This window comes from Protomyctophum parallelum (assembly GCF_964188405.1).
Source record: "Protomyctophum parallelum genome assembly, chromosome: 13".
NCBI lineage: Eukaryota > Metazoa > Chordata > Actinopteri > Myctophiformes > Myctophidae > Protomyctophum > Protomyctophum parallelum.
Window position 1 is genome coordinate 38680225 of NC_139708.1, and position 18154 is coordinate 38698378.

The 18154-nt window shown below is 44.9% G+C and overlaps 1 protein-coding gene across 1 annotated transcript in view; it reads right to left on the minus strand.

The window, feature by feature from the left end:
• The window catches only part of slc5a11 (solute carrier family 5 member 11), a gene marked incomplete at its 3' end in the record, with an annotated part of 42187 nt that extends 26466 nt beyond the window's left edge, over positions 1-15721 (minus strand). The window contains exons 1-10 of the mRNA XM_083779092.1: positions 15650-15721; positions 14898-15002; positions 14712-14771; positions 14404-14512; positions 13642-13743; positions 10708-10788; positions 9040-9245; positions 5206-5341; positions 3428-3535; positions 2320-2470 (exon numbers count right to left, since the gene is read on the minus strand). Coding sequence (XP_083635218.1) covers positions 2320-2470; positions 3428-3535; positions 5206-5341; positions 9040-9245; positions 10708-10788; positions 13642-13743; positions 14404-14512; positions 14712-14771; positions 14898-15002; positions 15650-15718 — 1127 coding nt within the window. The 5' untranslated portion in view covers positions 15719-15721. The remainder of the gene's footprint in view (positions 1-2319; positions 2471-3427; positions 3536-5205; positions 5342-9039; positions 9246-10707; positions 10789-13641; positions 13744-14403; positions 14513-14711; positions 14772-14897; positions 15003-15649) is intronic.
• Between the last annotated feature and the right edge of the window lie 2433 nt (positions 15722-18154).

Genomic DNA, 18154 nt, shown 5'->3' on the forward strand with positions numbered 1-18154 from the left:
GTAAACCGGCTCAAAAAACTCTGTGGGTGCTAGATCGACGTTGGGTCGTGGAGGTGTAGCCACTGTTGTTGTCGGTATACTATACAGCGTCGCAGTCCCACCCTCTTTCATGACGATGTCAGGCCCAGGAAATGATTCCCAATGCATTTTTCCCCCATAGACATTTCAAAGGGTATTTATTTAAAGACGGTTACGCCGCGGAAAAAGCCAACTCGAGTCGTGACAACTCATGACAACAAACACAATATTGTGGACCAAACAAATAGAAGAAAAACAACAAAAAAAGTGTTGTAACGTGCCGTTGTTTTCTTCGTTCTAATTATTTGTTCGGCCCAAAAAATTGTGTTTGTTGTCATGATTTGTCAAGACAAGAGTTGGCTTTGTCCGCGGCGTAAACATCTTTAAATAAATACTTTTTGAAATGTCTATGAGGAAAATGAACGGAGAATCATTTCCCGGGCCCTGGTAGGGGGCGGGACCACACACCAAAGCCATGAGGCTTGTCCATGATTTTCCCATTGGGTTTCCTCTTGTAAACCGGCTCAAAAAACTCTGTGGGTGCTAGATCGACGTTGGGTCGTGGAGGTGTAGCCACTGTTGTTGTCGGTATACTATACAGCGTCGCAGTCCCACCCTCTTTCATGACGATGTCAGGCCCAGGAAATGATTCCCAATGCATTTTTCCCCCATAGACATTTCAAAGGGTATTTATTTAAAGACGGTTACGCCGCGGAAAAAGCCAACTCGAGTCGTGACAACTCATGACAACAAACACAATATTGTGGACCAAACAAATAGAAGAAAAACAACAAAAAAAGTGTTGTAACGTGCCGTTGTTTTCTTCGTTCTAATTATTTGTTCGGCCCAAAAAATTGTGTTTGTTGTCATGATTTGTCAAGACAAGAGTTGGCTTTGTCCGCGGCGTAAACATCTTTAAATAAATACTTTTTGAAATGTCTATGAGGAAAATGAACGGAGAATCATTTCCCGGGCCCTGGTAGGGGGCGGGACTGCGACGCTCTATAGTATTTCACTTTTGAGTGCTTGTTTGTACGCAACTCTGATTAAAGTCATTACTACATTAACGACGGCCGTTAATCAACCGAAAATAGCTGATCTACAAGCTGCGACGCGTTGAGAGCTTGTAGATCTGCTATTTTCGCTACTTTGCGGCAAAAGTGCCCTCTTATGCATGGATTTACCGCGAACGACTTTCACACCGCTGCCATCCAGGCGCAGGCACACGGGTGAGTATTGTTTTCACCAATCGAATTTAGAAAAGAACAATTATTAAATACAGCCGACTTCAAAGCTATATGCTTAAAAGTAACAAGTAATGATATCTTGAATAGTTAAGTGGAGTCAAAAGTACAAATTCTGTAAAAGTAACAAAATGTAAAAAGATATATGAATGAATTAATAATTAATTTACTATACATGGGACTCCACTAGTACTAGTGGGTCTCAAGGACCCACGTAACTCTGAGAGTGAGCCAAGTAGACACGTAATGGTCGTTCCTGACTGTTCGTTCCCCCAGGGGGCGCTATAGCTCCTCCTATGTCCAGTTTTGAGGGTTTGTGTAAACACAAACACTGAAGACAATAGTGTGTAAACACAAACGTGTTATGTGTAAACACAAACACTGAAGACAAAAGTGTGTAAACACAAACGTGTTATGTGTAAACACAAACACTGAAGACAAAAGTGTGTAAACACAAACGTGTTATGTGTAAACACAAACACTGAAGACAAAAGTGAGGACGCAAACTAGAGTTGTCCTGATACCTTTTTTTTCAGACTGAGTACTTCGTTTTGTATACTTTTTAGTACAGAGTACCGATACAACTCACAAGTACTATATTTTCATTGAGTAAACACTTATTTCACCCCCTTTTCCTCATAGATGCAGATGGATCCTCTACACTACACAGTTTCTTTTTAGTTTCTTTCATTTATGCACTTAGATCGGCGGGGTCAGACTTGCTCCCGTTGCATTCGTTCAGCCTATAGTGTCATTTTGACGTTTTGGTACTCGGGTCAGAGTATCGGGGGCCGGTCCTGAGTACCGAGTACTTGAGGGTGGTATCGACACCAGTATCGAACAACTCTAACGCAAACTACAAACTATACAACATGACGTCACAGAGCCGCGGTGAAGAGCAAACCACCACCACCGCCCCCAGCGCTACCTCTCTGTTTTTACTCACCACCGTCCGCTCCGCGTTATTACAGCTCCGGTGGTCACCTCACCACCGAAAACCCAGACTATGAATAGGCCTGTACGGTCGACGGAAACAAACACCGGTGCAGCGTTTTACCTCCCTACGAGCATCAGCTCCCACTCGCTGGCGCGCGGCCTGAGGTGTCTCCACAGGTCCATGGTGAAGATGGTGCTGGAGCTGTTGAAGATGGACGTCAGGGACGACATGAGGGCGGCGATCATCACCGCCATCATCAGACCGCGCAGACCTGACCGCATACACACACACACACACACACACACACACACACACACACACACACACACACACACACACACACACACACACACACACACACACACACACTAGTCTAGCTATAGGGCTGTCACTTGATGATGAATAATTGTCAAACTAAATGGTAAATGGTGCAATGGTGCAGGTTTTGTGAAAAACCCTATGTTTCTATGTCAGTGGTGGTCAACCTTTTTCATGTCAAGGACCCCCGTAATTATCTGTATGTGGCCGTGCGTGGACCCCCATCTGAAAATATGTAGTTCCAGGGATCCCCCCCCACCCCCCAGAAGCAAAGATTTGAGTTCAAAACGTTCGCTCTGAAAGAATTTACATTAAAAGATTTGCACCACATTTTCACGACTTTTCAAAAACAGCAGACCTACAAACTCGTAGCGCGCCACCGAGTGGCGAGCTTGTAGATCTGCTATTTTTCAATAGCTAAGCACTTTACACTCATGGTTTCCGTCCGGCAGCTCTACCGGCCCACTCTTATACAACTGAGCCTGCAAGTCGTTGTGATTAACGATACACACACCACCAAGTGACCTAGTAGTGTAGTATTTTCTCTGAATCTTTTTTTATCTCAATGCATGGCTCTGGCTATGGGTCTAACAGCTAGGGAGTGTGTGTGTGCATGCGTACATGCAGCATGTGTGATGTGTGTGCGTACATGCGTGTGCGTGCATTTAAGCAACTATGGTCGACTATTCAACTAGTCGACTAGTAAATCCACTAGTTGACCGTGTACTGGTTCACTATAAGAACAAAAAGAGATATAGGTAGTTAAACGGGAACTAGTAGTAAAACTCACTAGAAGTGAAAGCCCTAGCGTGCATGCATGTGTGCCTGCGTGCGTGGTTGCGTGCACGTGCATGCAGGGTTGCGTGCGTGGTTGCATGCGTGCGGGCGTGCGTGCGTGCGTGCGCCTCACCTGACGGCAGCAGCTCCATGACCAGCTTGGCATAGGCGATGTCCGAGCAGCCCACCGGGTTACCACACACCTCCATGCACACGTCAGGGTCTCCACACGCCACCTCGTCTACAACGATTTAAACACGGATAAACATCTCCACACGCCACCTGGTCTACAACGATTTAAACACGGATAAACATCTCCACACGCCACCTGGTCTACAACGATTTAAACACGGATAAACATCTCCACACGCCACCTGGTCTACAACGATTTAAACACGGATAAACATCTCCACACGCCACCTGGTCTACAACGATTTAAACACGGATAAACATCTCCACACGCCACCTGGTCTACAACGATTTAAACATGGATAAACATCTCCACACGCCACCTGGTCTACAACGATTTAAACACGGATAAACATCTCCACACGCCACCTGGTCTACAACGATTTAAACATGGATAAACATCTCCACACGCCACCTGGTCTACAACGATTTAAACATGGATAAACATCTCCACACGCCACCTGGTCTACAACGATTTAAACACGGATAAACATCTCCACACGCCACCTTGTCTACAACGATTTAAACATGGATAAACATCTCCACACGCCACCTTGTCTACAACGATTTAAACATGGATAAACATCTCCACACGCCACCTGGTCTACAACGATTTAAACATGGATAAACATCTCCACACGCCACCTGGTCTACAACGATTTAAACACGGATAAACATCTCCACACGCCACCTGGTCTACAACGATTTAAACATGGATAAACATCTCCACACGCCACCTGGTCTACAACGATTTAAACACGGATAAACATCTCCACACGCCACCTGGTCTACAACGATTTAAACACGGATAAACATCTCCACACGCCACCTGGTCTACAACGATTTAAACATGGATAAACATCTCCACACGCCACCTGGTCTACAACGATTTAAACACGGATAAACATCTCCACACGCCACCTGGTCTACAACGATTTAAACATGGATAAACATCTCCACACGCCACCTGGTCTACAACGATTTAAACATGGATAAACATCTCCACACGCCACCTGGTCTACAACGATTTAAACACGGATAAACATCTCCACACCATGCAGGCTTTAACCAGGCTACAAAAATCCCAGGAGTGGATCATGTAATTCATACGATCATGGAATTGGGAGATCTAAAGGTCATCAGAGGTCCTTTGACATATGACTGTGAGCTTCAGTTCTTGACCGTTTCCAATGACCCTCTACCATATTATTTACCAATTTTGTGTAAAGCGACAGCACAGAACAGCCAAAACTGCAAAAAGTGAAGAAAGAAAGAAGAAAAGACAACACAAACAATAGTGGCCCCTTCGGTCTTGGCCCCTAATAATTTGCTAGCTAATGTATTCATATATGGACTTATCCCATTTAAGTCGAAATTAAAAAAAAATCTTCTAAATCCTGACAGTTTTCTGAAATATCTATCTTGATCTATATCAGTGGTGCTCAATATTTCATGTCAAGGACCCAAACATTATGTAATTGGCCGCCAACCCCATCTGTAAATATGTTGTTTCTGGGACACTCCCAGAAGCAAAGATTTGAGTTCAAAACGTTCGCTCTGAAAGAATATATAAAAAGATTTGCGCCACATTTTCACGATTGTTCAAAAATAGCAGACTATCTGCTATTTTTCAACATGCATAACATAACGCTTAAAACACCAAGAGGGGTTCAACGTTCAGAATGGGTTAATAAATAATGTGTTGATGGTATATTACGGTACCGGCGTACAGTATCCTGCTGATCATGCCGGGCAGCAGCATGATGAAGAAGGGGAGGAGCTTGAGGTAGGCGGCCAGCAGGGAGCCGCCCTTGGCGTGGCTCAGGTTCTTAGCGGCCAGCGAGCGCTGCACGATCACCTATAGGAGACGTTGGGGACCAGAGGCATGTTGTTAGTTCAATGTACTGTAGCATCTTTACAGTATAGGAGACGTTGGGGACCAGAGGCATGTTGTTAGTTCAATGTACTGTAGCATCTTTACAGTATAGGAGACGTTGGGGACCAGAGGCATGTTGTTAGTTCAATGTACTGTAGCATCTTTACAGTATAGGAGACGTTGGGGACCAGAGGCATGTTGTTAGTTCAATGTACTGTAGCATCTTTACAGTATAGGAGACGTTGGGGACCAGAGGCATGTTGTTAGTTCAATGTACTGTAGCATCTTTACAGTATAGGAGACGTTGGGGACCAGAGGCATGTTGTTAGTTCAATGTACTGTAGCATCTTTACAGTATAGGAGACGTTGGGGACCAGAGGCATGTTGTTAGTTCAATGTACTGTAGCATCTTTACAGTATAGGAGACGTTGGGGACCAGAGGCATGTTGTTAGTTCAATGTACTGTAGCATCTTTACAGTATAGGAGACGTTGGGGACCAGAGGCATGTTGTTAGTTCAATGTACTGTAGCATCTTTACAGTATAGGAGACGTTGGGGACCAGAGGCATGTTGTTAGTTCAATGTACTGTAGCATCTTTACAGTATAGGAGACGTTGGGGACCAGAGGCATGTTGTTAGTTCAATGTACTGTAGCATCTTTACAGTATAGGAGACGTTGGGGACCAGAGGCATGTTGTTAGTTCAATGTACTGTAGCATCTTTACAGTATAGGAGACGTTGGGGACCAGAGGCATGTTGTTAGTTCAATGTACTGTAGCATCTTTACAGTATAGGAGACGTTGGGGACCAGAGGCATGTTGTTAGTTCAATGTACTGTAGCATCTTTACAGTATAGGAGACGTTGGGGACCAGAGGCATGTTGTTAGTTCAATGTACTGTAGCATCTTTACAGTATAGGAGACGTTGGGGACCAGAGGCATGTTGTTAGTTCAATGTACTGTAGCATCTTTACAGTATAGGAGACGTTGGGGACCAGAGGCATGTTGTTAGTTCAATGTACTGTAGCATCTTTACAGTATAGGAGACGTCGGGGACCAGAGGCATGTTGTTAGTTCAATGTACTGTAGCATCTTTACAGTATAGGAGACGTTGGGGACCAGAGGCATGTTGTTAGTTCAATGTACTGTAGCATCTTTACAGTATAGGAGACGTTGGGGACCAGAGGCATGTTGTTAGTTCAATGTACTGTAGCATCTTTACAGTATAGGAGACGTTGGGGACCAGAGGCATGTTGTTAGTTCAATGTACTGTAGCATCTTTACAGTATAGGAGACGTTGGGGACCAGAGGCATGTTGTTAGTTCAATGTACTGTAGCATCTTTACAGTATAGGAGACGTTGGGGACCAGAGGCATGTTGTTAGTTCAATGTACTGTAGCATCTTTACAGTATAGGAGACGTTGGGGACCAGAGGCATGTTGTTAGTTCAATGTACTGTAGCATCTTTACAGTATAGGAGACGTTGGGGACCAGAGGCATGTTGTTAGTTCAATGTACTGTAGCATCTTTACAGTATAGGAGACGTTGGGGACCAGAGGCATGTTGTTAGTTCAATGTACTGTAGCATCTTTACAGTATAGGAGACGTTGGGGACCAGAGGCATGTTGTTAGTTCAATGTACTGTAGCATCTTTACAGTATAGGAGACGTTGGGGACCAGAGGCATGTTGTTAGTTCAATGTACTGTAGCATCTTTACAGTATAGGAGACGTTGGGGACCAGAGGCATGTTGTTAGTTCAATGTACTGTAGCATCTTTACAGTATAGGAGACGTTGGGGACCAGAGGCATGTTGTTAGTTCAATGTACTGTAGCATCTTTACAGTATAGGAGACGTTGGGGACCAGAGGCATGTTGTTAGTTCAATGTACTGTAGCATCTTTACAGTATAGGAGACGTTGGGGACCAGAGGCATGTTGTTAGTTCAATGTACTGTAGCATCTTTACAGTATAGGAGACGTTGGGGACCAGAGGCATGTTGTTAGTTCAATGTACTGTAGCATCTTTACAGTATAGGAGACGTTGGGGACCAGAGGCATGTTGTTAGTTCAATGTACTGTAGCATCTTTACAGTATAGGAGACGTTGGGGACCAGAGGCATGTTGTTAGTTCAATGTACTGTAGCATCTTTACAGTATAGGAGACGTTGGGGACCAGAGGCATGTTGTTAGTTCAATGTACTGTAGCATCTTTACAGTATAGGAGACGTTGGGGACCAGAGGCATGTTGTTAGTTCAATGTACTGTAGCATCTTTACAGTATAGGAGACGTCGGGGACCAGAGGCATGTTGTTAGTTCAATGTACTGTAGCATCTTTACAGTATAGGAGACGTTGGGGACCAGAGGCATGTTGTTAGTTCAATGTACTGTAGCATCTTTACAGTATAGGAGACGTTGGGGACCAGAGGCATGTTGTTAGTTCAATGTACTGTAGCATCTTTACAGTATAGGAGACGTTGGGGACCAGAGGCATGTTGTTAGTTCAATGTACTGTAGCATCTTTACAGTATAGGAGACGTTGGGGACCAGAGGCATGTTGTTAGTTCAATGTACTGTAGCATCTTTACAGTATAGGAGACGTTGGGGACCAGAGGCATGTTGTTAGTTCAATGTACTGTAGCATCTTTACAGTATAGGAGACGTTGGGGACCAGAGGCATGTTGTTAGTTCAATGTACTGTAGCATCTTTACAGTATAGGAGACGTTGGGGACCAGAGGCATGTTGTTAGTTCAATGTACTGTAGCATCTTTACAGTATAGGAGACGTTGGGGACCAGAGGCATGTTGTTAGTTCAATGTACTGTAGCATCTTTACATGTCCCCTGACTGAGCATCATATAGGGCTGATTCATACTCCTATTTTACTGCTGTTTCGGCGCTGTAGTGCCGAAATGATTTTGGTTCGTCAGAATTCCCCCCCCCCCCCCCCCCCCGAACCTCAAATGACGTCACATCGTAGGCTCTACAGAGCCGAACCGACTTTTATTCGGCTCTAAATTAGGAGTATGAATCGGCCCTAAGTCAGACGTAAAAAAATGTAAAGCTCACTTGAATGTCAAAAAGTAGGAATTGACAAAATCCCCTAAAAGGTTGCACATCAAAAATGTAATGTCAACTTTATTTAAGACAAGGAACTCACATTTTCACTTTTTTGAGGGGCGCTAGCCCCTCATATATACACACAGCTTTTTGTCACATTTGCCATTGACAATGAAAGGAGAATTGACCTCATTATAATAATAATAATAATAATAATAATAATAATAATAATAATAATAATAATAATAATAATGATAATAATAATAATAATGATAATTAGTAAGAAGAAAAACAAAACAAATAGTGTTGTATATCCTGCCTTTGTTGTATTCTTTCAAATTATTTGATTGGCACAAAATATTGTGTTTGTTGTCATGATAATTTGTCACGATCCGAGTTGGCTTTGTCCGCTGGCGTAACCGTCTTTATATAAAAACTTTTTTGAAAAGCCTATGGAGAAAATGAACGGAGAATCATTTCCTGGGCCACTCGTCGTTCTGCGACGCTCTATAGTAGCCTAGTAGATGTGATACGAAGTAAAAACTATGCAACTATTACTAATACCATGGAGAATGCTGCAGCGAGGGAGGGAGGGGGGGGGGGGGTTAATGTCCAGTACCTACCTGGTCAGAGCACCAGTACCACATGGAGGGGATGGACATGCCGAAGATGACCCCGGGCCAGGGCAGGTCGGAGGTCACGGGGTCTCTGAACAGGTGGAAGGCGTCGTCTCGGGGGACGCCGCAGGTGGTGTTGGGGACGCGCACCGAGGGGACGGCGTCCGCATAGCCGTCCAGGAGCGCCTGCCAGCCCCCCACCTCGGCGAAGCCTAGAAAGACCACGAGGAGAAGAGTTATAGGATGGAGAGCACCTCCACCACCAGGAGAGAGAGACAGACAGAGGTAGGATGGACAACACCTCCACCACAAGGAGAGAGACAGACAGAGGAGGTAGGATGGATGGACAACATCTCCACCACAAGGAGAGAGACAGACAGAGGAGGTAGGATGGATGGACAACACCTCCACCCCAAGGAGAGACAGACAGACAGAGGAGGTAGGATGGACAACACCTCCACCACAAGGAGAGACAGACAGAGGAGGTAGGATGGATGGACAACACCTCCACCACAAGGAGAGAGACAGACAGAGGAGGTAGGATGGATGGACAACACCTCTACCACAAGGAGAGAGACAGACAGAGGAGGTAGGATGGATGGACAACACCTCCACCACAAGGAGAGAGACAGACAGAGGAGGTAGGATGGATGGACAACACCTCTACCACAAGGAGAGAGACAGACAGCCAGAGGAGGTAGGATAGATGGACAACACCTCCACCACAAGGAGAGGGACACATTTAGGCTTCTTCTTACTAGAGCAATATTTTAACGACAAATAATACGATTGTGGCATTAGTTTCTATTCCATTTAGCTTATACTCTCTTCCATTCAAGTGAAGTTGAACTGGAACGTGATAAATACTATGCAGTGAATTAAACGCTCCACACCGCATGGTCATGTGTTTGAGTCTGGAGGAGAATGTCATGGTGACTTACTGAAGCCCATGAGGGTGAGACCGCTCCAGAGAATGTCATGGTGACTTACTGAAGCCCATGAGGGTGGTGAGCGCTCCAGAGAATGTCATGGTGGTGACTTACTGAAGCCCATGAGGGTGAGACCGCTCCAGAGAATGTCATGGTGGTGACTTACTGAAGCCCATGAGGGTGAGACCGCTCCAGAGAATGTCATGGTGACTTACTGAAGCCCATGAGGGTGGTGAGCGCTCCAGAGAATGTCATGGTGGTGACTTACTGAAGCCCATGAGGGTGAGACCGCTCCAGAGAATGTCATGGTGGTGACTTACTGAAGCCCATGAGGGTGAGACCGCTCCAGAGAATGTCATGGTGGTGACTTACTGAAGCCCATGAGGGTGAGACCGCTCCAGAGAATGTCATGGTGACTTAAGGCTCATACATAGTCTGGATTTACGGTGGTGGGGTGACCACCGAACTACAACATGACGTCACGAGCCGCGGTGAAGAGCAAACCACCGCCACCGCTCCAGCCCTTCTCTCTGTTTTTACTCACCACCGCTCAATGTTATTTCAGCTCCGGTGGTCAGCTCACCATCGGAGCGGTGGTCACCTCATCACCGAAAATCCAGACTATGAATAGGCCTTTACTGAAGCCCATGAGGGTGGTGAGCGCTCCAGAGAATGTCATGGTGGTGACTTACTGAAGCCCATGAGGGTGATGAGCGCTCCAGAGAATGTCATGGTGGTGACTTACTGAAGCCCATGAGGGTGAGCGCTCCAGCCAGCATGATGGCAGTCTGAACTGCATCCGTGTAGATGACTGCAGCCAGTCCACCTAGGAGACAACACACAGTGTAGCGTTGTCATAGGCCACGGACCCCCCCATAACCGACTGACTGAGAGAGAGGGAAAGGTACTATGTTTACCCACGGTAACTGGACTATAAGCTCAAGAACTTGTTTACAGCCAGGCCCTGCTCATAGAACATTTCATGGTAGGGGTCCAATGCCTTGTCCAAGGGCACTTCAGCGGTGGTAATTCTAACGTGCCGGTCCGGGGATACGAACTAGCGACCTTCCGATATCAAGACCGCGCCGCAAACCGTTCGGCCACCGCTGCCCCACAGAGTACAAATCCTTGGCTCAGTTAAGGATCCCTGGGGGGGGGGGGGGGGGGGGGGGGGTCCCCGGAACACACCTCGAGAACAATTGAATGCAGTACACAACACACATACAGTATACAGTACAATCTTGGACTGTGTTAGTCGCTCTAGATCAGAGCGCATACAAGTACAAAAAGGCTAAATTCAAAACCAAGTGCTTGCAAGTGACAGGCACAAAATGACAGTTCAGAGTGGCTGATAGAGATGTAGAAATAGAGAGAGATGGTAGGTTATGGATCGTTATATACGGTAGGCTATGGATCGTTATATACTAAGTATATAGTGTATACGTATTGTTTCATTGTACAGATATTCTAATGTTAGACGGACGATAGGTTCTTGGTTTACATGTGATCCTAGATGACTATTTCTATGTATGTGATTGCGAATGCAATGAGCACTAACTATGAGACCCTGCAGATCATGTGTGTCCGTGTGTGTCTGTGTGTCTGTCCCGCTGTTACACCACCCGCCCGCCACCAGAGGGCGCAGCTGTATCACACAAAACACACACACGCACGCACACACTCACACACACACACACACACACACACACACACACACACACACACACACACACACACACACACACAACTTAACTTAAAAAAAACTTAACTTAAAAAAAAACTTAACTTAAAATGAAAAAGAAAAAACTTTAAAAAAAACTTTAAAAACACTTAACTTAAAAAAACTTAACTTAAAAATAAAATCTTAAACTTAAAAAAACACAAAAAAACTTAACTTAAAAAAAACTTTAAAAACACTTAACTTAAAAAAAACTTAACTTAAAAATAAAATCTTAAAAAAACACAAAAAAGAGAACTTTAAAAAGAAAACCTTAAAAAAGTATGTAATTTATTCTAATTGTTGTTATTGCCATTTACGAGCTGCGTTCGCTTCCCGCGTTTGCGCGTCTTACTTGTGTGTTACCTTTGTGTTGCCCTTGCCTACTGCAAGTCACTGGATTAACACGGAGTCCGCCAGAAACGAGGAACACGAAGGTTTAAATTAGTACCCTAGCCCGCCAAACCCGCATCAACACGGAGCGGGACACTGGCCGCGGCCATTTTGAACATGCGCACGCATCCACTTCCAGCCTAAAGCCCACCATTCACAGCTCTGTATCTCAGAAGGGGGCCGTTTCTGGTGAATACAAGGGTTTTCAACGGGCTGTAGCAGGCGGGATGACCCTCGCGGTCTTTGGCTCTTCAAAGTAAGTGTTACGCGCGATAAAACCCTGCAGGCAATACGCTATCGAGGGATTGATTAATTCAAATATCACTTATTTTTTTGTTTTGTTGTGATAATCCTCCCTACTATAGAGTGTGCTGGCCATATAAGGAGTTCCTCCCTGTCCCCAGTTAACCCCTGGGGGTCAAAAAACCTTAGGTTTCGTTTTTGACTCTCTATCCTGATTGGACGAAAGGCTGGGTCCCACAGCCAAAAACGAAACCTAAGGTTTTTTGAGTGAAATCACTGAATATACCTTTAATGCTGGCGCGAATTGAGTTTTAAGAGTGTCTGCTAAATGCCTAAGTAGGACGGGAGCAGAGACGTGTTGGCCATTGGGAAATTCGGGACAACTCCGAACGGCCAGTCCAGCCGTTTTATTTATTTTTTTATTTTTATATATATATTTTTTTTCATATATTTAATTTCGAAGATACACAATTATCTTTTAACAAGGTAACAGCCTATATAATCATGTTGCTTTGTGACATAATAATGTTGTCCAAAGCAGCCGCTCTCAGCCATCCTGCAGGTCACTGTAGGACCTAAAGTGACCTAAAATGCACTCGCACGCCCTTGATTGGTCTGTGTTTCGTTCGGCCGCGCGCCTAGAGGGCTGAATTATGGGCCCACCACGTCCCTGGACGGGAGTGACTTATTGTCGGTATCAGCCAGTAACATGCGGGACACCTTACTGTACCGTCAGCATCCCAGTACTTCCCGCACGACTTGCCACACCCAAAGCCGTGCTACTCATACGCTGAGTTGGCGTTGCCCGGGATCGAACCCATGACCTCGTGGTCCAATAGATAGATAGATAGCTTTGTTGTCATTCAGCAGATACATAAAATGCATAAGAGAACGAAATGTCGTTTCACTGGCTTTTAGTATGCTAGTTAAAAGAGAGCTAAAATACTATTAAAATCTAAAAAACACTCCTCATAGCAGCATATAGGGGGAAAGGTTAAAAACAGTCCTTATAGCAGCATATAGGGGGAAAGGTTAGGGGATATAAAAACAGTCCTTATAGCAGCATATAGGGGAAAGGTTAGGGGATATTGCACTTGTTCAAAAGTCTGATGGCTTGGGGGAACAAGCTCTTGGAAAATCTTGCTGTTTTACTTCCAATGCTTCGATACAATGGAGAGAGCTCTACAGACTGAGCTGCCACGGACACAATGAGTTGTGATTGGTTACCTGCCACCGTGTACAGAGCTGCAGGGATTGGTTACCTGCCACCGTGTGCAGAGCAGGGATTGGTTACCTGCCACCGTGTGCAGAGCAGGGATTGGTTACCTGCCACCGTGTACAGAGCAGTGATGAGCAGCAGCAGAGTGACAGCCAGGTAGATGTCCCACTGTAAGGCCTGCTGGATGAAGACCGCCCCCGCATACATGTCTACCTGCACGCACACACGTGCACACGCACGCACACACGCACGTGGGTGCACACGCACACACATATGCACACATGCACGGACGGACGGACACACGCACGCACACGGGTGCACAGACAGACAGACAGACAGACAGACAGACAGACAATGCATACCAAACATATAGAGGCTTATCATCATGCCACCCGTGACCCATCATTTATTTTGAATCAACCATGAATAAAATATATTAAAAAAAATAACACATACAGAAATGCACACATACAGTAATAGATAATACACATACTGCGCGCACACACAGGCACACAAACAGCGGCGTGCACAGATAGACACTAGGGGGTGCTAGAGCACCATTTTTCCCTCTGGACAAATGTGCCCATTTGAAAAGAAAAGAAGAAAAAAGAAAATTGGTACAGGGTGCACTGTAAAGTATGTTCTTGTTATAAAGCTTCTAATAAATGATTTAGGCCCCAAAATCTATGAATCTCACATTATTAAGGCAACCTGGCCGGTTCCATACACTGCACAAGGTGCCCTTTTATTCACTTGAGCACCTGCCACTCTAAATGTCTGTGCACGCCACTGTCCTGCCCCTCTAAATGTCTGTGCACGCCACTGCACACAAAAGCAGCATTCACACAATGAACCCTTGAAATGAATACTTGCCGATATCTTAGTGAAGATGTAGATGAACAGGTACAACACGGCTATAAACAGCTGGATTCTCTTTCCTCCGAAACGCCTCTGCAAATATTCTGGCATGGTCGTCACCTTGGAGAGAAGGACACCACCGATACCCATATGCCCAATAAGAACCACCGGCACTGAGTGGATGATGTGCACGTGATGATGCTGTGTGTGTGTGTGTGTGTGTGTGTGTGTGTGTGCGTGTGTGTGTGTGTGTGTGTGTGTGTGCGTGTCTGTGTGTGTGTGTGTGTGTGTGTGTGTGTGTTGTGCATTGACCTCTCACCCCTGAGGCGATATATATGGGCAGGAAACACCATCCCAGCAACAGCACCATTAGCATACCCTGATAAAAAATTAAAAAAAACATCCCAAAAACAGAGACACCATCAGGATGAAAACTGACTAAATAATAACTACATTGGATCATAGACAGAAGTTTTTTCTAAATGGCAGGCACGCAGTCTCTTACGTTCCATTCGTACGCGACCGCCGCGATGCCCGCCGCGGCTCCCGAACCCGCCAGGCCGATGAAATGCCCGCTGCCGACGTTACTGGCGAACAGAGAGGCGCCGACCTGAAGACACAGAGCACAGGAGGAGGGATTCACCCCATGTAGAGCTGGGGACCATTCTACAAAATGTCTTCTAAATCATGACAGTTTTCAGATTTTTTTTCTCTATAATCAGTGGTTCTCAAAGATGTTCATGAAATGTATTTGGCCGCCGACCCCCATCTGAAATTATGTTGTTCCAGGGACCCAGAGGCAAAGATTTGAGTTAGAAACGTTCGCTCTGAAAGACTATTATATTCAAAGATTTGCGGCACATTTTCAACGATTTTTCAAAAATAGCAGATCTACAAGCTCGTAGCGTGGCACTCGGTGCCGCGCTATGAGATTGTAGATCTGCTATTTTTCAATAGCTAAAGCAGAACATAATGCTTAAAACACCAAAAGGGGTTCCCGCCCCAGAATGGGTTAAAACAACTTCTGAAGCGCACTAAAAGCGTCAAATATGGCCGGGTAAATGACTCACAAAGCCTCCATGAAGAAATGGCTGAATTAACATAATTAGAACCGTAATTTAGTTGAGGTGTAGCATGTTCCCATAACATAATACACTGTGATCTAGCCTTTTTTTTAACATATATGTACAACTGTGTCCATCACTACTGCAATAATATGCACATTCCGTCAATGGAAAAGTCCATCAGTCAACTCACCGGCCACCAGGTCATGCTCTTTCCTGCCAGGAAGTATCCGTCCACGGTGCTGCGCTTGGTCTTCCACATAGACTGACACACAGACATGACTAGTGTTACATAGACTGACACAGACATGACTAGTGTTACATAGACTGACACAGACATGACTAGTGTTACATAGACTGACAGAGACATGACTAGTGTTACATAGACTGACACACAGACATGACTAGTGTTACATAGACTGACACACAGACATGACTAGTGTTACATAGACTGACACACAGACATGACTAGTGTTACATAGACTGACACACAGACATGACTAGTGTTACATAGACTGACACACAGACATGACTAGTGTTACATAGACTGACACACAGACATGACTAGTGTTACATAGACTGACACAGACATGACTAGTGTTACATAGACTGACACACAGACATGGCTAGTGTTGCATAGACTGACACACAGACATGCCTAGTGTTACATAGACTGACACACAGACATGACTAGTGTTACATAGACTGACACACAGACATGACTAGTGTTACATAGACTGACAGAGACATGACTAGTGTTACATAGACTGACACAGACATGACTAGTGTTACATAGACTGACACACAGACATGACTAGTGTTACATAGACTGACACACAGACACGACTAGTGTTACATAGACTGACACACAGACATGACTAGTGTTACATAGACTGACACACAGACATGACTAGTGTTACATAGACTGACACACAGACATGACTAGTGTTGCATAGACTGACACAGACATGACTAGTGTTACATAGACTGACACAGACATGCCTAGTGTTACATAGACTGACACACAGACATGACTAGTGTTACATAGACTGACACACAGACATGACTAGTGTTACATAGACTGACAGAGACATGACTAGTGTTACATAGACTGACACAGACATGACTAGTGTTACATAGACTGACACACAGACATGACTAGTGTTACATAGACTGACACAGACATGACTAGTGTTACATAGACTGGCACAGACATGACTAGTGTTACATAGACTGACACACAGACATGACTAGTGTTACATAGACTGACACAGACATGACTAGTGTTACATAGACTGTCAGAGACATGACTAGTGTTAAATAGACTGTCAGAGAAATGACTAGTGTTAAATAGACTGACAGAGACATGACTAGTGTTACATAGACTGACACACAGACATGACTAGTGTTACATAGACTGACAGAGACATGACTAGTGTTACATAGACTGACACAGACATGACTAGTGTTACATAGACTGACACAGACATGACTAGTGTTACATAGACTGTCAGAGACATGACTAGTGTTAAATAGACTGTCAGAGACATGAATAGTGTTAAATAGACTGACATAGATACATGACTAGTGTTACATAGACTGACAGAGATGCATAACTAGTGTTACATAGACTGACACACAGACATGACTAGTGTTACATAGACTGACACACAGACATGACTAGTGTTAAATAGACTGTCAGAGACATAACTAGTGTTACATAGACTGACAGAGACATGACTAGTGTTACACAGACCATACATACCTATGACATAATTATTTTGATTATGTTGATACAACCGTATTGATACAAATAGTTTGACTGTTCAATATCACACGCAGCCATTACTCTCGACAATAATTAGCAACAACAACAACCTCTCCTCATCCTGTCGTCCCTTCACAAATTAAAATGTCTCCCCTTTACCTCCCAACGCTGCACATTTTACCACGGTCATTTACATAAAATAGGTGTAACTTAACATTGCGGGAGAGAGCAAGGCAGTGAGTGAGCGAGATAGAGAGAGGGCCAAGAGTGGCGGGGGTTGAGTGATACGCCTGACGTTCAGTTGAAGCTTGGAGCCCCCCCCCCCACCCCCCCTGAGGGTGGGGGCCCGTTTAAACTGAAACTGGTGAAACATAGCTATATGGATCTGCTGTGGGGGCATGTGGTTATAAGCCCAGTACTTACCCAGAGGCCCACAGCCAGCACTAACACAAAGTAGATGACCAGCACCACTATGTCCACAGTGACCAGGGTGGGCTTGGCCCCCCCGGGGGCCGAGGGCGTGGTGGTGGGGGGGAGACCGGTCACATGCATGGCACCGGCCATCACGGCGGCAGCTTCCAAAGCAATGAACAAACCTGCTGCTGTGGTGAAATGCATCATTATTATGGTACATTACATGATTATTTACTGTATCTTCAAATTAAAATCACTGATGTATCCATTCGATTTTAAGGACATGTTTTGATTTGAACCTCTTTAATCAGTGTTGGGCGGGGGGGGGGGGGGGGGGGGGGAGGAGACAATATCTAATCCTGGTGATTTTTTTGCAACTAAAGCTGATATTATAAACATAATGAGTGAGTACATTAGTATCTCCCAGTCCACGATGAAATTAAGAGCCTGTACTACGCCAGCCTTTTGGGTCTGGTCCCAATTTTGGACTAGTCATCATAGTCATAGTCATTTATA